This window comes from Abrus precatorius, unplaced genomic scaffold, assembly GCF_003935025.1.
Source record: "Abrus precatorius isolate BTA unplaced genomic scaffold, Abrus_2018 Scaffold11, whole genome shotgun sequence".
NCBI classification, from domain to species: Eukaryota; Viridiplantae; Streptophyta; class Magnoliopsida; order Fabales; family Fabaceae; genus Abrus; species Abrus precatorius.
Genome location: NW_020874303.1, coordinates 21,139,196 through 21,163,387, shown reverse-complemented (window position 1 = coordinate 21,163,387; position 24,192 = coordinate 21,139,196). Strand labels below are relative to the sequence as shown.

At 33.4% G+C, this 24,192-nt stretch overlaps 3 protein-coding genes across 3 annotated transcripts in view; all 3 read left to right on the top strand.

The window, feature by feature from the left end:
* The first annotated feature begins 633 nt into the window (after window positions 1-633).
* On the top strand, window positions 634-6,994 carry LOC113856660 (26S proteasome non-ATPase regulatory subunit 1 homolog A-like). Its single transcript, XM_027488603.1, has 13 exons — window positions 634-978; window positions 1,506-1,575; window positions 1,752-1,857; window positions 2,106-2,217; window positions 2,311-2,479; window positions 2,921-3,393; window positions 3,500-3,635; window positions 3,734-3,982; window positions 4,059-4,279; window positions 4,358-4,616; window positions 4,726-4,958; window positions 5,028-5,547; window positions 6,146-6,994. The coding sequence occupies exons 1-13, from the start codon at window positions 833-835 to the stop codon at window positions 6,467-6,469; spliced, it is 3,018 nt and encodes a 1,005-aa protein (XP_027344404.1). The 5' UTR covers window positions 634-832; the 3' UTR covers window positions 6,470-6,994.
* Window positions 6,995-8,949: 1,955 nt separating this feature from the next.
* On the top strand, window positions 8,950-12,665 carry LOC113855815 (receptor protein kinase TMK1-like). Its single transcript, XM_027487445.1, has 2 exons — window positions 8,950-11,203; window positions 12,157-12,665. Exons 1-2 carry the CDS (start codon window positions 8,950-8,952, stop codon window positions 12,663-12,665), a joined length of 2,763 nt encoding a protein of 920 aa, XP_027343246.1.
* A 3,043-nt stretch (window positions 12,666-15,708) lies between these two features.
* Window positions 15,709-24,192, top strand: part of LOC113856135 (THO complex subunit 2) — a 30,753-nt gene continuing 22,269 nt past the window's right edge. Inside the window, exons 1-10 of the mRNA XM_027487821.1 lie at window positions 15,709-16,024; window positions 16,189-16,314; window positions 18,214-18,255; window positions 18,372-18,431; window positions 18,576-18,638; window positions 22,530-22,610; window positions 23,115-23,186; window positions 23,273-23,320; window positions 23,421-23,489; window positions 23,585-23,718. Of these exons, the coding sequence (XP_027343622.1) occupies window positions 15,890-16,024; window positions 16,189-16,314; window positions 18,214-18,255; window positions 18,372-18,431; window positions 18,576-18,638; window positions 22,530-22,610; window positions 23,115-23,186; window positions 23,273-23,320; window positions 23,421-23,489; window positions 23,585-23,718 (830 nt within the window). The 5' untranslated portion in view covers window positions 15,709-15,889. The remainder of the gene's footprint in view (window positions 16,025-16,188; window positions 16,315-18,213; window positions 18,256-18,371; window positions 18,432-18,575; window positions 18,639-22,529; window positions 22,611-23,114; window positions 23,187-23,272; window positions 23,321-23,420; window positions 23,490-23,584; window positions 23,719-24,192) is intronic.

Below are 24,192 nucleotides of genomic sequence, written 5' to 3'. Positions count from 1 at the left end.
ATTTAATAATAATAATGTCTTATTTGTTATTTTAAAGGTTTTTATTTATATTTCTGTTTAATTTTTAAAATATTTGTATAATATATAAAATATTTGTCAATAAATGAAGTTAAAATAATATAAAAATAATAAACAACTCGACAATAACTAGTTACAGGAACAGTACATTAACGACTTAAATAAACTTCATTCATTTATTTTTATATATTAAATTTGAGTTATACTTTTACATTAGAGTATTTTAGAAGTCATTTTAGATAAAAGGATTTTTAATTTTTTTATTATACCATGTGACTTCTCTCATTAATATTTATTTTGTATTTTTATTTATTAATTATATTTAAAATTTTAAAACTTGTTTTTTTGGTATATTATATTAAGGATTTTCTTAGATAAATTAAATTTAAAGAGTGTTAAAATTATGAATTAATCTTAAAATAATTTTTTTAAGTTTTTTAAATTTTAACACTTCATATTTTTAAAATTGAAAAATTAATTTAATGATATGCATAGTTAAAAAACATTTTTACTTCTGAAAATAATAAATTAATAAGGTGTTTTGGAATAAAAAGAATTAAAAAAATGGGAATTGAAATTTTTTAGAAATTGACAAATTGATACATTTCGTGTTGAAAAAGAATTGAAGTTGCTACAATACAAAGCAAAGTATATACACATTTCACTCACAAACCCTCTCCCAGTTTCTTCTTCCTTCCATCTGTTGAGATCGCTACTTCCGTTAAGGCCCAAACCCTAACCCTAACCCTAGCAATTCGAATTCTCCGTCGAACACCCAAATTCAGTTGCTCTGTAATCTCTTATTTGCCCAATCATGGCGACCACTCTGGTGAGTTCCGCTGGTGGGATGCTGGCGATGCTGAACGAGTCCCATCTCTCGCTTAAGCTTCATGCTCTCTCCAACCTCAACAACTTCGTTGACACCTTCTGGCCCGAGATCTCCACCAGTGTCCCTCTCATGTACACATTCTCTTTTTTCCTCTCGATCTCTGCGTTTCTGGTTCCGAACTTGTAATTATTTAGATTTGGGGTTTTGCGTGTGGTTCTTATTTATGTGGTTATGCTTGTTTAGATGAAGGTAATATCGTTTCAATTGCTATACCCTTTTAGTTTAACCTAAAATAATAAAAGCAAAACTCTTTAATTTAGTAATTGGATTGTATTTGGTTTTAGTTACTGTTTAGCAGTAATATTTTATGTGCAGGCGCTCAGTCCATTCGTGTAGTAACTCACTTCACGTATACTTTTAGTAATTAAAATCCATTGTTCTTGAAAGCATGGGTTCTCGATCAAGGGAAACAGTTTTAGCTAAATCTTCTTTTTACTACAATTTGAAGGGTTTGTTACTGATGCTTATTTGGTCCTAGATTGGCTTGATAATATGTTTCTTCTCTCCTGTTATTTGGTTGAATTAAAACTTTGGTGCCCATGGTTAGAAATGGAAATGTGGAGGATTGAACTTGTGTGTTTTGTTATGTGTTAAACAGAGAGAGTTTGTATGAAGATGAAGAGTTTGATCAACATCAAAGGCAACTTGCTGCACTTCTTGTATCAAAGGTATTTATGTTCTGCTCAGGATTTGAACAGCATCTTATATTGAAAATTTAAGTGATGCCAATTTTTCATATGAAATAGTTTTCTTTGAGTAGCTCAGCTGTGAAAGATCATTTTTCATAATATTTGTGTTCTGTTTAATTTAGTTATGATTTAATTTTATTTCACTCTTTCTTCAGGTTTTCTATTACTTGGGTGAACTGAATGACTCATTATCTTATGCCCTTGGAGCTGGTCCTCTGTTTGATGTTTCAGAAGATTCTGATTATGTGCATACACTTCTCGGTGAGAATTATTATCTGTTTTCTTTTTCTTTTTTTGATAAAGCAATTGTATAAAGACCCTGTCAGGGGGTATCCCTTTGTATGAAAATGACCCCCTTTGGTAATATTGATTCAGTTGTTGTATTATGGTTTGATTCATTTCATTTTAGTATACTTAATTATATTGTTATTTATATAAACTAATTTTGATCTACCGTATAATCATGATAAGTTCTAATGGACATTTTGTTTATTTTCTTTTATCTTCAGCTAAAGCCATAGATGAATATGCTAGTCTTAAGTCTAATGTAGCAGAGTCAAGTGATGAATCTATCAAGGTTGACCCAAGGTTGGAAGCAATTGTGGAGAGACTGTTGGATAAGTATGTAAGCCATAATAATTCTACTAGTTTTTATCCAAATGTGCCTTAACTCTTGAAATTCCCTAACTTTTTTGTTGCTTTTCCCTAATTTAGGTGTATTGTGGATGGAAAATACCAACAAGCTATGGGAACTGCCATTGAGTGCAGGAGATTAGATAAACTAGAGGAAGCTATTACAAGGAGTGACAATGTCCAAGGGACTCTATCATATTGCATTTATGTCTCTCATTCCTTTGTGAATCTTAGGGAATACAGACAGGAGGTAAGGGAATTGAAATTATCTATTTGTATTCAGGTGCTATACATAGCAGCATGTATGATGCATCTGGGGAATTTTTCTTTTCCTTTTGATTCCATTCAAATCCAGTTGTATGGTTGTATTCTATTGGGATGTATGGTTTTAATTATCTTTGAAATATCTCTCTGGACTTTGATTCTTAATTGATATCTTAAATTTTAGTCAATTCTGATACTCAAATGAGATGAATATTTGGCCTGCTGGACGGGTTGATGCAGTCAAGGAAGTGGAAGATCTGATGAATACTGTGTGAAAATGGAACTGAAAATTGTAGGAATGGATAAAATATGTTCTTTGACTACTTCTTGGCTTGTGGCATGTCATGCAACTTAAAATACGTGAGGAAGACTTTTTAATCATAGTGTTTCTGACAGAAGTTGGCATTGATCCTTGTTCTCTGTCCAGGTTCTCCGTCTCCTGGTTAAGGTATTTCAAAAGCTTCCTTCACCAGATTATCTGAGCATTTGTCAGTGTCTTATGTTCTTGGATGAGCCAGAGGGTGTTGCAAGCATATTAGAGAAGCTTTTACGTTCTGAAAACAAAGATGATGCCCTTTTGGCATTTCAAATAGCTTTTGATTTGGTAGAGAATGAGCACCAAGCATTTCTTCTAAATGTTAGAGATCGCCTTGCATTACCAAAGTCTCAGCCTTCAGAATCTGCACAGCCAAAACCCAGTGACACAGCTTCTACTCATAATGCTAGTACCAATGGACCAGATGATGTCCAAATGACAGATGGTGATTCAGTTGCTACTGTCAATGTGCCTGAGGATCCAATTGAAACAATGTATGCAGAGAGGTTAAACAAAATAAAGGGAATTTTGTCTGGGGAAACTTCAATACAGTTGACTCTGCAGTTCCTTTACAGCCATAACAAGTGAGACAATTTCTTTAGTCATTTTCTTGTACATCCTTGTTTCTCTGTTGGTTTTAGTCTCTGAGATAGTATGTTCTTATACTGTTTTGCTGTAATTTGCATTTAGATCTGACCTCCTCATTCTAAAGACAATAAAGCAGTCCGTGGAGATGAGGAATAGTGTCTGCCATAGTGCCACAATATATGCCAATGCAATAATGCATGCTGGAACAACTGTTGATACTTTCCTAAGGGAAAATTTGGTCAGTTATCATAGTCTTTTTTATTCCCTCACCTGCTGGTTTCCCATGCATTTTTATTTCTATCCATTCTTAAATTTTTTATCCCTTGAAAATTTTAGGATTGGTTGAGCAGAGCTACTAATTGGGCCAAATTTAGTGCAACAGCTGGTCTTGGTGTTATCCATAGAGGTCATTTGCAGCAGGGAAGGTCACTGATGGCACCATACTTGCCTCAGGGTGGGACTGGAGGTGGTGGTAGTCCATACTCAGAAGGTGGTGCTCTCTATGCCCTTGGTCTTATTCATGCTAACCATGGAGAGGGCATCAAGCAATTTCTCCGTGATAGCCTGCGCAGTACTACTGTTGAGGTACTCATAAATAATGCTCATGCTCTTTTTGTTGAACAAGAAATAACCTATTGTTATAATAATGTTTATGGGGCAGGTTATTCAACATGGTGCATGTCTAGGTCTTGGATTGGCATCCCTAGGAACTGCTGATGAGGATATTTATGAAGAAATAAAAAATATTCTCTACACTGATAGTGCTGTTGCTGGTGAAGCTGCTGGTATAAGTATGGGCTTACTCATGGTTGGAACTGGCAGTGATAAGGCAAATGAGATGCTCACTTATGCACATGAGACACAACATGAAAAGATTATTAGGTAAAGGTTTCTCATTGGACAAGGTGTTCAACTATGGCTTTTCTTTCTTGGATATTATATGGTTGTTCGATGTTTCAGGGGGCTAGCATTGGGAATAGCTCTTACAGTTTATGGTAGAGAAGAAGAAGCAGACACTTTGATTGAGCAGATGACTCGGGATCAAGATCCAATATTGCGTTATGGTGGCATGTATGCATTGGCCTTAGCTTACAGGGGAACAGCAAACAATAAGGCCATTCGCCAGTTACTGCACTTTGCTGTGTCTGATGTGAGTGATGATGTCAGGAGGACTGCAGTTCTAGCATTAGGGTTTGTGTTGTACTCTGATCCAGAGCAGGTTAGTTCTGTCCTTTTTTTATTTTCCCTTGTTCTGAATTTTCTTTCTGTGATTGTATTGTTTTTTGGGTGATTTGGTTGAGACTTGCAATGCTATTCCTACATTGCAGACTCCTCGAATTGTTTCCCTCCTATCAGAGTCATATAATCCACATGTTCGATATGGAGCGGCTCTTGCTGTGGGTATTTCTTGTGCGGGTACAGGTCTCAGTGAGGCTATCTCTTTGCTAGAGCCTTTGACATCAGATGTTGTTGATTTTGTTCGTCAAGGTGCCCTAATAGCGATGGCTATGGTCATGGTTCAGATCAGTGAAGCTAGTGATTCTCGTGTTGGAACATTTCGGTAAGTAATTCCTATTTATTGGACAATGAGCAATAGATTTATTTTCTTATGACATTCTTTGCGTTCTAGGCGACAATTGGAGAAAATTATTCTGGACAAGCATGAGGATACCATGAGCAAGATGGGAGCAATTTTGGCCTCAGGAATCCTTGATGCTGGTGGCAGAAATGTGACCATTAGACTACTTTCTAAGACAAAACATGATAAAATTACTGCAGTGGTTGGTCTTGCAGTTTTCAGCCAGTTTTGGTATTGGTACCCTCTTATCTATTTTATAAGTTTGTCTTTTTCACCCACGGCTTTTATCGGTCTCAACTATGATCTGAAATCTCCCAAGTTTGAGTTCTTGTCACATGCAAAGCCTTCACTCTTTGAATACCCTAAGCCTACTACTGTTCCTACCACTACTTCAACTGTGAAACTTCCCACAGCTGTTCTGTCAACATCAGCTAAGGCTAAAGCTAGGGCTAAGAAAGCTGAAGAACAGAAGGCTAATGCTGAAATTTCATCTGGTCCTGATGCTGCATCAGCTGTTCCAAGTGGTGGAAAAGGAAAGTCATCCAGTGACAAAGATGGAGACTCCATGCAGGTAATGCATATTTTGCTCTTTTATTAATTTCAGAAAGGCTTCCGTAAATCTTTCTGCATTTATGCCACTATTTAGAAGTATAGAAAATAGAAGGGCAAAGGGTAGGGTTGAAAATTTTCTTTAGGTCGCTTGCATGCATGCAATGTGTATTTGCTGTTGCTAAAAGCATTCCTTGTTTTCTTCCTCAGCATATGTTCTCGGATATTTTTTTGTTGCTAATTTATTGTTTTGTATGTATAGTCTGATTTTTTAGTAGTTGTTGTGACTAACATAAAGTTAATATTCTAAGCAGGAAATAGTTATTATGGATTACAGTTATCTGTTTATGTGTATTATTTCTTTGGTCGTTACAAAATAGGTCTTAGAGTTGGTACAAGGAAGGGGAGGGTACCTAAATTGCTGGATGCATTTATTCGGTTTTTGCCTTAGGGTTGATGTAAAAAAAATTTATTTGATGCAAAATTGATATTATACACGAATTATTGTTGATCACCATTTGTTGTTAGATCCATGATTTGTATGCTCGATGTATAGTTCTGATAAAACATCTAGTGTCTTTTTGTATACTCACCTTTTTATTTCTCAATTCTTTTGGAAGGTTGATAGCCCAACGGAGAAGAAATCAGAGCCTGAGCCTTCTTTTGAGATTCTCACTAATCCTGCAAGGGTGGTTCCTGCACAGGAGAAGTTTATTAAATTTTTGCAGGATAGCAGATATGTTCCAGTTAAGTTGGCACCCTCAGGATTTGTGCTTCTCAAAGACTTGCGTCCGACTGAGCCTGAAGTGCTTGCTCTCACTGACACACCCTCATCTAACACGTCAGCTGCTGGTGGATCAGCAGCAGGATTGCAGAGTTCTTCATCAGCTATGGCTGTGGACGAGGAACCTCAACCTCCTCAACCATTTGAGTATACCTCATGAGTTTGGTCTTGATTCGCTTTGTCAAATATTCATCATGGTGCTTAGAAAATTTGTTCTTCTGAGGAGAGTAGCTACCTGAATGGTGCAAGTCACACTACTGCTCTTTTACCCACTTGAAGTCGAGATCTGGGGCTTGGAATTTCATTTTTTTCTTAATGCACTCCAGTGTGGTCTTTGCTCCATTATATGGTTAATCTGTGAACTGGTTCTTACTATATATTTTTAAAGTGGGGCACAGACCCCGCATGAGGCCAATCTGCGGTGTTAATGTGTTTTATTGTATCCGATGTGATTTTGGAAAACTTTTCCCGGATTTATGGTCACTAAATGGGGGCCAAGGATTCTGTTTGTAGAGTAGTGGCCACTGTTAAAAGAGTTTCTTCCTCTTTTAAAAATTGTTACTCTTTCATGGTTACAGTTAGCAGTTTGCAATCACGAATTTCTAAATTGACTTTTTAAGTCTCGCATGTTATACTTGGTTGTTGTGCAACAAATGAAGGTGGTTTAGATTTATAATTTTTCTTGTCAATTTAAAGTGAATCACGGTATTATTAGACTCAATGGAAGAAGGAACTAGTGAATCAATCGTGTTGAAATGAATTGAATTTCGTCGCATGTGACTCTCTGCCTGATATTGGGCGGTTACTTCGAGGTGTTAAACTGATGACGTCTTTTAACTTGTTGCACGAAGCACGATGGGTTCGTAATGGCACAATTTAGTGGGGCCTTTTTTAGTTAAGCCAGCAATGATTTAATGGCAAGTAAACGGTTGGGACCATAATGAATATATAAAAGAAATATAGGGTTAGAATAAAGTTTATAACGATTATATAAATTAAAAAGTATTTAATATTTTAAATATTAAAAAATTTCCCCTTTAATTTTAACTTACTTTAAGAGGATGTTTATCATATGGTTCTCATCTGAAAATTTCCTTCCTCTCCATTTTTTCATTACACACTGAAAAAATCATGTTTCTTTTATCTTATATTCTTCTCTGTTTTTACTCATCTGAATTTAAGTTAAAAAAACTCTGTCTATTCCGAACAAGTTTGAAAAGCTTCAAAAGTAGAAGACAAAAGTTTTACTTAATAACAAAGATAAAACTAATCAATAAACAAGTTAAAGAAAAACAACGATTAAGGTAGATTTAAATAATTGCATATTTAAGCACTTATTCAATTTTTTTTATAAATAAAACTCTTTATATCATAAATTTAACAATAAAATTTATTGAGATAAATTAAAAATAACTTATTTTAATAAACTATACCAAGTAACTTTAAAATAAATTATTTTCTATGAACTATTTATAAACTCTTTCAAACAAAAATATGTTTTTATATCTAGTACATGTTTGTTTGTTTGTTTGGGTAAAAAAAATAGTTAATTATTATAATGATTAAAAATAAATTATTATAATAATTGTAACATTATATCCGGTTTAGTCTATGAACTAAGAAAAATAAACAATATCTAGTACATGTTTGTTTGGAGGGATATAATTGTTAATTAAACACCAGTTTGAAGCATTATAAATATGTTTTTATACTTTGGTATTTTTTTAATAAATTTATTTTTAAAATATTTTGACTGAAAATAAAAATCTACATCAGGTTAACCATTTCATATTAAGTTTTAGTGTAAATTTACTTTTAATATATAGGTTTTTAAATGTAAAACACTTCATTCGAAATTTTATTTTGACTAAACTAAATAAAGTAAAATTAAAGTCACATAAAATTAACTTTGCAAATGCTCACTATTAATAAGAAAGTGTTTGTCTAGCAATGTCGACATAATGAAACTCAAATTAATTTGATTTGCAAGATGAGTTTACTTCTTAAAATTTCAAATTATATAATAATTTGATTTTAAGATTTTTAATGTAAGCATTAATGTTTAGATATCTATTTAACTTTAATTGGATTGAAGTGAATTTAGTTTTTTTATTTTAAATATATATTTAGTTAGTTAAAAATGCCTCAAATATGAAAAAAAAAATCTTAAAAATCAGCTTAAAACCTTTTGTTTCTAATAACAGATATAGGGTGGTAACAAGACACATTATTTTGATTAGCACAAACTGATAAAAATAAAATGCCAACAAAATGAAAAAAGAAAGGGCATTACCAACACCTTTAACGAACACAACAACTTACTACAAAGATTACGTGCAGTTCCGTCCGAGGAGTAGGATTGGAACATGCAACGCAAACCATTGATTCTGAAACTTCCAAAGGATAGGGGTCCACACACGCATGATTCCCCCCCACCATTTTCTCTGTTTTCCAAACAAAACAACTTATGCAATTTCTTTCTCTCTTTTGCTGCACCTTTTCCGTTGGGGGGGTTCTTCTTCCTCCTCCTCAAATGGAATGTGATCAACTTCCCCCTTAAACCCTTTTGGGGATTCTCTGTTTTCTTCCTCTCCCCTCCTCTGTTTTCTCCTCTCTTTTTTCTCCAAAAAGGAGAAAAAAATGGTGAAACCAGAACTGGGTTTTGGAGGTTCTTTCATTTCTTGTCTTGTGTTGTTGGTTCTTGTTGTTTTGGTTGTCCCAGCTAGGTGTCAAGATGCAGAGGTAATGGGAATTCTCAAGGTCATGATCAATGCCCCCATTAGCTTCCAATGGACAGACCCTGATGTATGCAAATGGAAGCATGTTGAATGTGATTCAACCAAACATGTTACAGCTATTCAGATTGGGAACCAGCACCTTCAGGGTTCTCTCCCAAAGGAACTTCAGAGGCTAACAAGGTTGCAACGTTTTGAGTGTCAAAGCAACAGTTTCACAGGACCATTCCCTTACCTCTCAAAATCCTTGCAAAGGTTGATGATCCATAACAACAAGTTCAACTTCATTGCCAATGATTTCTTCACAGGAATGAGCAGTTTGCAAGATGTGAGAATGGACAACAACCCTTTTTCTCAATGGCATATTCCTGACACTCTGAAGGATTGTGTTGCACTCCAGACTTTCAGTGCTGAGGATGTTGGCTTGATTGGGACAATCCCAGATTTCTTTGGCAAAGATGGTCCTTTCCCAGGTTTGGTTTTCTTGGACTTGTCTGATAATTTTCTAGAAGGTCCCTTACCTTCAAGCCTCTCGGGTAGTTCAATAGAGAACCTTTTGGTGAATGGACAGAATGGAAACTCTAAACTCAATGGCACCCTTGCTGTGTTACATAACATGACATCTTTGAAGCAAATTTGGGCTCATGGTAATTCGTTCACTGGTTCTATTCCAGACTTGTCGCACCATGATCAACTATTTGATGTGAATGTAAGGGATAACCAGTTAACTGGTGTTGTTCCACCCTCCCTAATTTCTCTTCAAAGTTTGCAAGTTGTGAACTTGACCAATAATCTTCTTCAAGGACCCCCTCCAAAGTTCAGAGATGGGGTAGGAGTTGACAATAATATGGACAAGGGGAGGAATCAATATTGCACAAATGTGCCGGGGCAGCCATGTAGTCCTCTTGTGAATGCTTTGTTATCTGTTGTTGAGCCTTTGGGTTATCCTATCAAGTTTGCTCAAAACTGGAAGGGTAATGATCCATGTGCTAATAACTGGATAGGGATAGTTTGCTCCAATGGAAACATTTCTGTTATCAATTTTCAGAACATGGGTTTGTCTGGCACTATTTCTCCTAGTTTTGCTACCCTTACATCTGTCACAAAATTGCTTCTTGCTAACAATGGTCTCACTGGTACCATACCAATGGAACTTACTAGTATGCCTCTTTTGCGAGAGTTAGATGTTTCCAGTAATCATTTGTTTGGAAAATTACCACCATTCCATAGAGATGTGGTTCTTAAAGTAGGTGGAAATCCTGATATTGGAGAGGATAAGCCTACTAATTCTCCAACGGCCTCAAGTTCAGGAGGTAATGGTAATAAACATAACATTGGCGTCATTGTTGGAATTGTGGTGGCGGTGGTTGTTTTACTTGCTGCTGGGGTTCTAATATTTGTTAAGTTTAGGAGAAAGTTGAAGCGTGAGAAGAAAGTTCAAAATCCAAATGCAATTGTGGTACATCCTCGCCATTATGGTGATGGAAATGCTACAAAGACAAGTGTTGCAGGTTATGGTGAAGGAACAGCTGGTACAGTATTAAGTCCCATGTCTAATGCTTATCAAGTGGAAGCTGGTAATATGCTAATTTCAATTGAAGTCTTGAGAGAAGTTACCAACAATTTCTGTGAAAAAAACATATTGGGAAAGGGGGGTTTTGGCTCTGTATACAGAGGAGAATTGCATGATGGGACAAAGATTGCAGTGAAAAGGATGCAAGCAGGATTGGTGGATGAGAAAGGGTTGAGTGAGTTCATGGCTGAAATTACAGTGCTTACTAAGGTTCGGCACAAGCATTTGGTTGCACTCTTGGGGTATTGTTTGGATGGAAGTGAGAGACTTCTTGTCTATGAGTACATGCCTCAGGGTGCTCTTAGTAAACACCTGTTTAATTGGAGAGGTGAAGGACTAAAACCACTAGAATGGAAGACAAGGCTTAGTATTGCATTGGATGTTGCTAGAGGGGTTGAATATCTTCATGGTTTGACACAACAGATTTTTATCCACAGGGATCTCAAACCATCTAACATTTTGCTAGGAGAGGATAAGCGTGCCAAAGTATCAGATTTTGGATTAGTTCGCCTTGCTCCCGAAGGGAAAACCTCATTTCAAACTAGGCTTGCTGGAACTTTTGGATATATGGCACCAGAGTATGCAGGTTGGTAGGCATTTAAATTCTCTTTTAACGTTGTGTCCCCTCTGCCTTAGTCATCTGGAAAACAGTTATATGCTATGCTCGTTATATTTGACATTTTTTCTTATGTATCAAAACAGTAAGAAAAATTTTCTTTAAATGTTTTCACTTATGCATGTGCATGTACAAATTCCAAAGGTACTTATTTTGTTTTGAGTTCCAACTTCAGTTTCAGCTAAACAACTCTTTGTGGAGATAATGAGTAGTGTCATACCAAATCAAATTGATTGAACTCTGTATCATCTGTATCTCAAATGTTATACGGAATTAACTATATTCAGAAGGCAAAGATGACAGATTATGTATTAAACTTGCTATGAGATTAAAAAATGATTCTAGTGTTTATCAATTTTATTTCAGTATGCATCCGAGCCACTTTGTAATAGTTATCCTCTTTAGGACTTATATGTAATCCTCCATAGGCACTTTGCATAAGTCGTACATTGATACAGCTTTGAGCGCTGATATTTAGTTTTAGAACAAAATTTAGGTGTAGTTTCTTAAGTACTTTTGATGTTGTTTTTCAATCAATTAGAGTTTCGCTTCGTTAACTCATGATAACATTAAATGCAAACCCTTTTTAGCTAGGTGAAACTTTAATTTTGATAAAAAACAACACGGAAAACACATAAAGAACTGCACCAAGTTTCGTCCTTGGTTTTATTAAGAAGTAATTTGTGCAAGCAATATTTATTAAAATAAGTGACATGATTGTTGTTGTTTGTGCCTTGCATTGCTCCATAAGTGGCTGCTGCATATTACATATAAACAAGCCACTAGGCCAGTTAACTAAAGGCACCTTTCTCCAGTGATCATATTAGGATGAACAGTAGTTTGCATAGAGTTCACTTTTATCCTTTATTGTTCAAATATCAAACTATCCATGACACTTGATAATTTCATTAATGATTTGGCAGCCACTGGCAGACTTACAACAAAGGTTGATGTATATAGTTTTGGTGTGATTCTCATGGAGATTATAACTGGAAGGAAAGCACTTGATGACAGCCTACCAGAAGAAAACATCCACCTTGTTCCATGGTTTCGCAAGATGCTGCTGAACAAAGACTCATTTCGAACAATCATCGATCCAACAATTCAAGTTGATGAGGAAACCTTAGCCAGTGTTAGCACTGTTGCAGAGTTAGCAGGGCACTGCAGTGCAAGAGAGCCTTATCAACGCCCTGACATGAGTCATGCAGTGAATGTACTATCACCCCTTGTTGAGGTGTGGAAGCCTTCACAACCAGATGTTGATGACATATATGGGATTGACTTTGATATGACATTACCTGAAGCACTCCAAAGGTGGCAAGCTTATGAAGGAAGAAGCACCATGGATTTAACAGCTCCTTCATCTGTCCATCCTAGTGGAAACAACTCAAAGTCAAACATACAAACTAGACCATTTTTAGATGGGCAATGAAGGTAAAGCTAGACTTTAATATCAGCCATGACCTCAATGGAATTACTTGTTTTATCAAACATGTCATTTCTCTTCCCAGTCCCACCCAAACAGTACCCTGAACCTAATGGTTTATTTTCTTAAAGAAAAAGAGGAATCCTGTTATTTTAGAAGTTTTGGGATGCAAGAAGATAGAGGTGCTGAAAATAGATGTTTTTTTTTTTTTTTTGTGTGTGTTCTCTTATTTTTCAAGGATTTAGATATGATTATAGTATTACACCATTAGTGCTTGCACCTGCATCTTGCATAAAAGAAGAAATTGAAAGAAATTTTCTTACATTTAACAATAGTACCATTATTGTAAGTTACCATAAAGAGTTAGCCACTTTACTTCTGTCAATACTAATTCAAATTGCATGTTCCAACTATCAAACCCCTCATCAGGTTCATAGGCACACACAGGCTTGGTTTCTTTTTTAGGTTAATGGGTCACCATTTGTTCAAGATTACTATATAAAGGATTATTTTCTTTGGGCCAGAGTTGTGTTCTTAGCTAATCATGTTTGTTTCAATATTCAAGAATTTCTATCATTGATGTACCAAAAGAAAATGGACCTCATTGTTGCATTTTTCCTTTCCATTTTTCTTCTCAAAAGAAATTCTTATTCTCAGCCTGGACTGACTCTCCTTTCTTCCTAATAAGAATCTTCTTTTCATCCTCAAAAACAAAAGAACAATAATAATTTGAGATTGTGTTTAGTAAAGTCAAGTTCTAAAGTACGATCAACAAAATCTTAAAACATAAATGCTCATCGAGGCATTTGGAAGTCAAAGTGTTATAATGCTTAAATGCTTCATCATCCTTGGGAAGTAGATGTGCATATGAAAATTACATATCATTACTCTACTCCACAAGCCAGCTGCCTGGATCTACATAAAAAACCTTGTTCTCCCTCCTAAAACTTTCTCAATAAAATAAACTATCACATGTTTTCTACCCTGAATTGGTGAGTTCTACCATTCCCATCATGATAATTGGTTTATTAGCACAATTATTGTTAAAACAGAAAAGAAGTAACTTCAATCCATTACCATCTTTCTAATTATTGGAAGTCAATAAGGGATACCGCAGAAGCAACAACAGCAACTCGTATTTGTTTTGGGTATGATTGTATGGTTCGTCTCTCTTTCTTCCTTTCTTTTATATAATCAACAAAACTCTTAGGAAGTCAATTTGATAGCATAACTCGCACCATAAAGTGTGATATTGACAGTTTTTTAATCGCATTAAGTGAAGTTCTAAATCTCCTTCACTTATAATCAAATGGGAAAAAACTTGATTTAGATACAGGATTAGCGTTTATTGCTACATTAGAATGCAATATGTGATTCTTAAGCATAGCGGGAGCTTAGCATGTTACCAGCCATGAAGATATATAGAGACTAATTGGTTATTCGTTCACAAACTCCATAAAAGATTTTATAAAAATAAATAATATAAAAAAATCAAAGCTATCAAATATATTAATTCATGCCAACAAATAAATGCGTATTTAGAAACCCAGATAAATATATTAATTCTAAAATGTCTGATTAATTTTTTTTTAAAAAAAAACAGAAATTATACAGTGAAAAGCACCGACAGCTTTGATGTTACCCTCTTTCCCAATCACATAAATCTCTGTGATGGAATGGATGGCAGATGGGAGGAATTTTCAAAAGCAAAACTATTTTTTATACCGCTTCCTTGTTTGAAACTTTTATATATAAGAATAAATGCATTAAAGTTAAAAAAAAATATTAGTTTGATTTACAAATTATTCCATATCGCTTAAATAAAATCTTGAATTTGAATTATAAATTTTTTTTTTAATAGTAGACTCATCTATCACATCTAAGTGTTCAACTCGAAAGATCTAAATTGAATCAGATAAAAAAAAATACATTAAATTTTTTAAAAGTTTTATAACTAAATAAAAAGCCTCGTAATTTAGCTAATTTTTCTATAAATGGAACACAAAATTATATTTGATAATTTATAATTAAGTTTTCACCTTATTTACTTTTTTAAAAAATAATTATAATTATTAACATTGAGTTTAAATTTTTCAATTTAAAAAGACAGACCAATTAAGAGTTTTTTACTTATAAGTTTTATGTATTAAAATATAAACTTAATTTTTATCAAATTTTATATAATTTACGCCAAACTTAAATCATTTATATATATTTTCAAAACAATCGAATTATAATATCAAATATTTTTTATTAATTATTATTACTTTTATATGTTTTTTAATAATATTTTGTATGAATTGTGTATAAAGTAATTAGTCTATTTAAATAAATATAATACTATTATATTAACATAATAGGTTAAAAATATATTTTTATTTTATTTTAAATTTTATGTTAATTTATATATATTTTGTGACTCATTAATTTTTAAAATTTTTAAATTTATTTAAAGACTTTATTGCAAGGTAAATTTTTAAACAACCTTGTAGATTAGCTCAAACTTGTAAAAAAGTTTGACCAATGCCTATAAAATGATCTAAATCAAGAAAGAGTATTAAAACATTTTCTGTTATTTATTAAAAAATTAAAAGTTACAAAAATATGAATAAAAATTATTAAAATTGAAGCAAATATTATACATGTATATATTTAATCAAATTTAAACTTATAATAAATAATATATTTAAAAAATATATTAAAAAATGTTAGTAGTATTTTTTTATTAAGTACACTTTTAATTAAATTGTCAACTCAAATTTAAATTTGACAAGAATGATGAATAATAATTTAAAAAATTATAAATAATATATATAAAAACTATAATTCTTATAAATTATTTTTAATAAAATTTATTACTAAATTTAAATTTATGATATAAATTTATTTAAAGAATTTGTTACTTTTAAACAATAAGAGGGGTTTGAATACAAAGACTCTTGCGACGTTTCCATCCTTAAGCACCTATATTAGGATAAGTTTTGATTAAAAAAATAAATTTTAATTACAAGCAAGTTCTATAAAATGATTTTTTTTTTCTGCAAAAATCAGTCACCGCAATCAAAATGTTCTTAAACGCTAACCCCTTCATTCTCTGAAAACCCTAAAATTTATCAATTTCCGTTTCGCCCATGGAAATGCGATTCTCTTCATAAACCCTCCTTCCACGATTCATTATCGCCCTTAAAATTTCACGCTTCCTCGTAGGGTTTGTGTTCAGATTCAGAAAAATGTCTCTTCCACCCATAGAGTGTGTATACGTAACAGAAGACTGTGTTCGCGAATGGAAGAGTGGCAACCCTGCCCTTAAGGTCTCCGAACCTGTTCCAATGCTTCGATTCCTCTATGAGCTATGCTGGACTATGGTGTGTTATTTTCTCGCTTTTCACACCAATAAAGCTTAATTGTCTTTATTATTATTATTATTTTTGTGTTTACATTGAAAATTTGAAATTTGGGTGTTGAATTCAATGCTCAGATTTTTATTTTTGGGATAAAGGACTGATTTTTGGTTCTGGTTTGATGTCAGGTTCGTGGTGAATTGCCGTTTCAGAAGTGTAAAGTAGCATTAGATTCTGTTATATTTTCAGATAAAGTTTCGACTGAGAAAATAGCTTCAAATTTTGCTGATATAGTGACCCAGATGGCTCAAGACGTGAGTTACTGCTGCTTTTCGTTGTGAAGTTGTTAATCTTTTTTATTCTTTTATTTTTTCCTTCTCGTTCCTCCAAAATTTGTTATTACAGCTTCAAACTATCTCTCTTTTTTCACTCTTTTCAGTATATCTAAACTAAGATTACGGACATTTCTACATTTCTAAATTATAGCCTTGTCATGTTACATATGAACGTTGACTCAACATTGCATGAACACGATGAATACTCTCAGTTGCACTTCTATATGTTTTTTACTTTTAAACTTGTGTGTCAGTTAAATTGGATACCATAGTAACTAAGAAGCACAGATACTTTACTTCTATATAGTAGCCATGTATCACAAGCTAGTTGGGCACATTGGACCTGTTCGGTGGATAAGATAAGAAAGCAGGATAAGATAACTTTTTCTATCCCATCGTATTTACGTAGCAAAGTGATATGATAAGTATATTCTATGGGCTTATCTTATCCTACTCTCTAGTGCAAATTTTTTCTTGTGGGAGGCTTGAGTTAGAAATGGATAGTATAACATAAATAATGGATCTAATTTGTTATTTTGGTATACCTCAAATGTAAAATGAGATAAGAGTTTATCATGCTCTTATTATATCTTGTTCGTATCAAACTCTCAAATTCTATCTTTTTCTATTTTATCATTTCCTCCCAATGGCCATATTGCACAGACATGTGAAACACCTTTAATTGCATTGTTATAATTTTCTTTTACTTTTATTTTTCAAATTTTATGTCATTAAAATTGAATTTCATAATAACTAGATAAATTCTAGCATTTTATGATGTTTATTATCATATTATGAGTTATGTTCATCTTTAAAATGTGGATCTCTCTTGTAATTAAGGATTTTAATTTTTTGTTAATTTTAGATTGATTTTATACATTGTATTATAGCCCTGTTGTTTCTTATGATTTTTAAAATGTGTCACATTATTGGGTCCATGTCCTATCGTATTCATGTCTTGTGTGTTAAATTTACGTGAGCACAGCTCAGCAGAAGTTTGCTAGAAATTTGGTCAAGTTGCTAAGTGAAGAAGAAATTGTTATCTTTTTTAGTCTTTACAACTATCATTATTATAATCAGTCCAAGTAAGAGATGTTTTTATGGGGCCTGGATCAGAGAAGACTATGAAGATAAGAATTTATTAAGTTTTGAACAGTGATCTGATTGGTCTATCGGAGATATTATATTGGAAAATAATTTTTACCTCAATTTATGTGAAGCGCTGAAAAATCCAAACCTTTTTTTATGTAGTCATTAATACTTAACATCATAATCATAGCAGCATACTGGTGTGGCCTTGGGGAGCTACAGGAGTTGCATAGTAGAGCATTTTTTGGGACTTGGGAGGGAAATTTTGAGATTTACCCCCTCCCCCATCAGAACTCAAGGAGAATCTTTTAATCCACCCTCCCCCCCTCCTGAGTGGGGAATCACTTTTACTGAATGTTTAGGATATATTATGTTTGAAATTTTGAATGTTCAATTTTGACAATAACTTCTAAATTTTGATTATTGGCTACAAAGTATGATTGTCTTTGACTTACGATGTTTTATAAATTTTTTAGCTTTTTAATATGTATTATATAATTTTTATCTCATACAAATAGTTCCCCTGTAGCTGCCATCCCACTATACCCTATCCTGCTATACCATTTTCGTGATTGGCTGCCATGCAGCACTATCTAGGATTGTTAACTATTATACTTAATGGATTGTAAATGATGTGTGTTAATGTAATGGTATGTTGGAATGTCATTATGAGTGAGATATTGAGTACTATTACAATTTCATGTTTTTGATAATTTGTAACTATATTGTTTTTAGTAAGCAACTTAACCCAATTAATGTAATTATGTGCTTATATCTCCTTGGTTACAGCATACAATGTCAGGAGAGTTCCGTTCTCGCCTCATCAAACTGGTCAGTATTTGATCTGGCATGCTTTATTTAATAATCTTTTCTGATTAACCATTATGGTTCTCATTTTGTAGAAAATTTCACAATTTTTATTGTTTTCTAAATTTTATTTTGTCTAGGCAAGATGGCTTGTGGAATCTGAAATGGTTCCAGTCAGGCTACTTCAAGAACGTTGTGAGGTTTGCTTTTTTGGCTCCCTTTTCTTATTTTATTCTATGGCTTCTGGTTAGTTTGTTTGGGAAACTTTGCCAAGGAATTATATTTAATGCATAAGTAAGTTTCTTGCATTTACAAAATATTATTTGTATGTTATGCATTTGTAGGAAGAATTTTTGGGGGAGGCTGAGTTTATCAAAATTAAGGCTCAGGAGTTGAAGGGTAAAGAGGTGAGCTATTTAACATTTATAAATTTGTGCCATAACATAAAGGGCTCCTTCCTCTCTCCTTTTTTTTTTTTTTACTATTATTATCATTATTATTATTATTATTCATGTTTCTTCTGTTTTCTTTACCCTCCACCACCAAAAGGGGAGGAGTGTAGAAATCCCATGTATGTGTGAGCATGTAATAAAAATATGTTATGGTTATGAAGTATCCTTTGAAACACATAAAAGCAAAATTATGATAAAAAAGTTAAGAATGGAACAAGGCTGCCTAATTACTGTGCATGTCAACGCCAACTACATTTGTAGTTGTGCACTTGAACAACCAAAGGCTTCTAGCCACGAGAGGATAAAAATATTATAATATTTCAAAATAGATTTAAAGATCATACAAAGAATCATCTCTAATTGCATGTTCTTTGTGGATGACCAAGTCTTGGTTGAGAGATTAAGAGAAGTGATTAACTCTAAACTTGAGTTATAGAGTCATACACTCATACTTTAGAATCTAAAGGATCATGTATTGAAAGTTTAAATTGGAGATGATGTAATACCACAAGTTTCTAAATTTAAGTACTTGGATCAATTTTTTATAATGATAGAGAAATTAATAAAAATGTTATTTATAAAATACATAATTGTCAATAGTGGCAGTGTGGCCTTCAGCTGCCACAGGCAAGGTAGTCAAAATCGAGATTCTAAGTAGGATTGGAGAGGAGATGAAAAATCGTAACTCGTAGGATCGTAACATGAATCGGAAGATTCTACAAAATTGTATAAATACATGTAAAATAGTATAAATATAAAGACCAGAGGACAAATGAGAGAAGTGAGCCACCCCACCTCAAAACAGAGATACTAAGAACAGAAACAGAGAGGGAAAAGATAGATTAAGTATTGTATTCTGATAAAAGACTATTTTATCCTTAAAGAAACTTAAAACAGAGCCACTTTAAGGGTAAAAAGGGAAAGCCAAATTTTTTTAAATGATAAGTCTTGTTTTTACCCTTAAAAAACCCTAAAATGTGCTTCATAAATCCTAAACCCTAAAGACTATTTTATCCTTAAAGAAACTTAAAACAGAGCCACTTTAAGGGTAAAAAAGGAAAGTCATTATTTTTAAATGATAAGAAGTCTTGTTTTTACCCTTAAAAAACCCTAAACCCTAAATAACTTTTACTCCAGCCGCACTGTGAATTAGGCTATGTTGGCTGCAAATACAGCTGCGATGGCCGCCACAGCAAAACACTCCGCTTTGACAAGGTTGCCGGCGCAGAGCAGAGTTGCTGACACAGACAAGGTTGCCAGAGCAGACATAGTCGTCAGAGCGAAAGCTATAGGGATCGTAGAACAAAGGAACAAAGTTGCAAAGTCCTGGTCGCGTCCAAAAATGGTGGAGAAAGAGGCGATTTGAAGGAGAAAGGGTAGAGAATGGAATGAACAGATTCGCTGTGCTGAGGAAGAAGAGAAGTGCACTTCGCAGGTTGCAAAGAGGCAAGAAATCAGAGAGAGGAGTGCAAAAAAAACCCTAAAAATAGGGCAGAAACAACTAGCCCAGGATCGCAGATTCCACAATTTCACGAGTTCTGCCCAGGATCGGGATCATTGGACCTGCGGCAGATCGTAAAATCGTACGATTTTACGTGTTAACTCGCGATTTTGACTACCATGGCCACAGGTATGGCATAGCAAAGCATTTTTGCTGTTGCTGCCATTGCAGTGCAATAGCGCTATCGTAGGGAAAGATGCCAACTTACCTTTTCTACCCTCAAAATCAAGGTAGTTAAAATCAGGATTTTACTTTAAATTGTAAAGGGGAGTGAAAATCGTAAATTGAATCGTAAGATTTTACAAAATTCATATATATGCTTATAAATTCATATTATGCATATAAAATATGCATAAATTAGGCGGTGGGGGAGAAACCTTTAAATTAGTAAAAGCACTTAAATAAAGCAGCATTCACAAATCATAATCCATATTCCATAAGAATGTCATGCATAGGCATGAGTAAAAAATATACCAGAACAGAAAAGATGCAAGAACAGCAGCACTAACTCATGCTTAGAGAAGTCACACTGGGAGGCTGTTTGAATTGACAACAACACTAGGGTTCAAAGCTACTAGAGGCAAATTGGGTTCAACTGCATTAGGATTCAACAAATGATACTTTTGGAGGAATTTTCAGAGTCAAGGTGAAATCGTACAATCCCACAATTTGAGGGATTTTACTATCTAAATTAGGATTTTACAACAATCTTACTCAGCCATGATTTTACCCACGATTTAAGTTAGAAAGGCATCCAAAATCAAATCCTACGATTTTACGATTCAAATCAGGATTTTAAATACCTTGCTCAAAACAAAGGAATTTTAGGATTTTTTAAGGGATTAAACTTCTAAACTTTTAGAAATAAGCTGATTTTTTCCTTTTTGCCCTTAAAATGATACAGTCTTGAGGTTTTTTAAGGGTAAAATAGTCTTCTCAAATTTCACACCTAATCTCATTTTTCCCCATGTTTTTCTTCCTTTCACACCTAATCACACCTTCCTCTTATCTCTATTGCTGCTGTTCTTTGCAAATGGAGACACATGACAAAACCCCATTTTTCTCCACTTATTTTCTTCTCCCCTTCTCTGCTTGACACTCCCTCCTCTTATCTCTATCTCTGTTTTGCTTTGCAACAATCTCCAATTCAGCAGAGTCCCTTCTCCACTTTTTTTCTTCTCCTTATGTCTTTTGTTGATAATTATTCATATGCTATTTATGCATATTTTTTTAGCATTATATACATAATTATCTGCGTCGCTATCCAGGATTGACAATTATGATAAAATGTAAGTTGAAAGAAAAGTTTAATTGTACTTTTGTATGATCAATTATTTTATATAGCAGTGAATATTGAACTTTAAAGAAACAATATGAGCATGAGAATGTTAAGATAGATAAATGATCACATGAAAAATGATAAAATAAGAAATGATTGTATGAGCTAGAATATTGAATTAGCACCTATAATGTTAAAATTGACATAATTAATTTAGGTGATTTGGACTCATGAAAAGGTCACTGGAGCGCAAGTGAGGAGAAATAATGACCTGACTTTTAGTTTGATGAAAAGGGATACAATGAGACTTAGAAAAACTTTAGAGGAAATTATTAAAATATATCTAATAATAAATAATTTATTTGAGAATTTAATATTTGACAGAATTCAATGGCGTTGCGTGGTTCATATAGCTGATCTCATTAAGTGGGATTAGACTTAGTTGTTGTTGTTGTATTTGAAAATAGATTTAACATCAAGGCAACACCCTCAAATTTGCATTTGTTCTGCTCCAAACTCTATGATATACACAGAATAATATTAACTCTATGGCATCTTAGAAAGTTGACATCTTTTCTTAACAAAAGCAAATATAACAAAGCAACAAGAACTGCTACAAGGTCGAAGGACGAACTCATTGCTTATTAAGGGCCTCCAAAGATTGTTCCAAAGGAAAGTAGCTAACTTGCACTGCAGAAATAAGTGAGTTGCAGTTTCAGAACTAGACTTGAACTTAGCATATGTTGGAGAGAGCTCTGAGGCCTATGATCTATATCAATGCAACAAATATGTCAAAATTATCTTTATATCTATTATAGAATTTCTTTTAGAACGGTTGTGGAAAACTATAAACACAATTTTATCTTGTGGTATATACAAGTGCAAATAGGACAATCATTCGCAACCAAATACACCTGATCGCATAAACTGCTTAGTATCGTTGATCTTAAGCTTTATTTGTATGTGGTTCTAGTCTTGCTTGTGTCAAATATACGTGAAGTATGTGTCTGCTTGAATGGAATTCAATTCTTGTTTGCATTTGATTCATTTGTGCTGTTGATTTCAGGTCAGAGTTAATACACGACTTCTTTATCAGCAAACCAAGTTCAACCTTCTTAGGGAAGAGAGCGAGGGGTATGCAAAGCTGGTATAATCATAGTTTCCTTATCTATTGGCTTTTTAGGAGGTTTTCTATGAATTATTGATCACTTATTAGAATCATTGAGATTTTGGCTACCCACATCACATCTTTAATGATTGTTTTATTATTGCATAATTATTTTGTTTTATAGGAATTGCATGGATCCTTTATACATGAATGGGTTTGAACATGGTTTCTCATTTTAATTTAGTTTGTTTGCACTTGGTTAAAAGTAATGTTTATTTTCTATTTTGGGTTATTTGTTTATTTTGTTGTTTTATTTGACTGAGACATGGATAATGGAAATTATGTTAAATCATATTCTTTCAACTTTGTGCGGGCCTTTTTAATTCTCAATGTAGTTCTTTATGGTGTCATTGCATTTATGATTGTGAGATATAACCATAGAACATACACCATAATGTCAATGTTTAAAATGGTAGCTTTATTGCACATTAGTCACTTTTTGTACGCTCATGATGTAGTACTGAATATGGTTTAATTGTGTAGGTTACTCTTCTTTGTCGAGACACTGAAGCACCTACTCAAAAAGCATCTGCAGCAACAATTGGCATTATTAAGGTTTTAACTATTTTAAGTGCTATTACTACTATAGTATCATTTTTTTGTGATGATAATTATAATACTCATTTGTATTACTTATGCAGTCATTAATTGGCCATTTTGATTTGGATCCAAATCGCGTTTTTGATATAGTAAGTTCGATCAGTTTAGTTGTTTTTTCCTTTAATTCACATTCCTATGTATGTTTTCATTCCATGTTTTATTGAACTACTGATGAATGTTTTTTATCAGGTCCTTGAGTGTTTTGAACTGCAGCCTGATAATGACGTGTTTATAGAGTTGATTCCTATTTTTCCAAAGGTGGATAAAATAAAAACATAGTGGTCTTTCCTATATTTAGTTTCCAATATTTATGGTACTAGTTTTCATAATATGATTTTTTATTTTCTTTGCAGTCTCATGCTTCGCAGATTCTTGGATTTAAATTTCAATATTATCAGCGCATGGAAGTCAGCAGTCCTGTTCCATTTGGGCTATATAGGCTCACAGCCTTGCTGGTGAAACAAGATTTTATTGATCTTGATAGCATGTAAGATGTGTTAGTTTGCTGCTTAAAAATCACATATAGCATTCTTATACAACATTAAACACTTACAGTAATCCAATACTAAATCAACTTTTGGCTCCATGATTGTAAGAGTTTGTGGTTGCATTGAAATTCCATTTTTGTAATTGATAAATTGTTAATATCAACCCTTATTTTGTGAGTTGTGCTATTAACTTTTTAAGGGAAAAATATTGATGTATAGGAGGGATGCACAATATAATCATACCAAAAATTGAGTAGCAAGTTGTAATTTGGACTATATAATAAGGAAGGTGAAGGCTATATATCAAACTGCTAATTTTTGGTGAATATCTTTGTTGAGAGAGAAAATATTGAATTCGTGTGTTTTAGGGCACAACGGAATTATTCAAATTTATAGGGAAGAGTACATAATTACAAAATATACAGTTACTATATTTACAAAAATCTAATAGATTCTAACACTCTTCCTCAAAC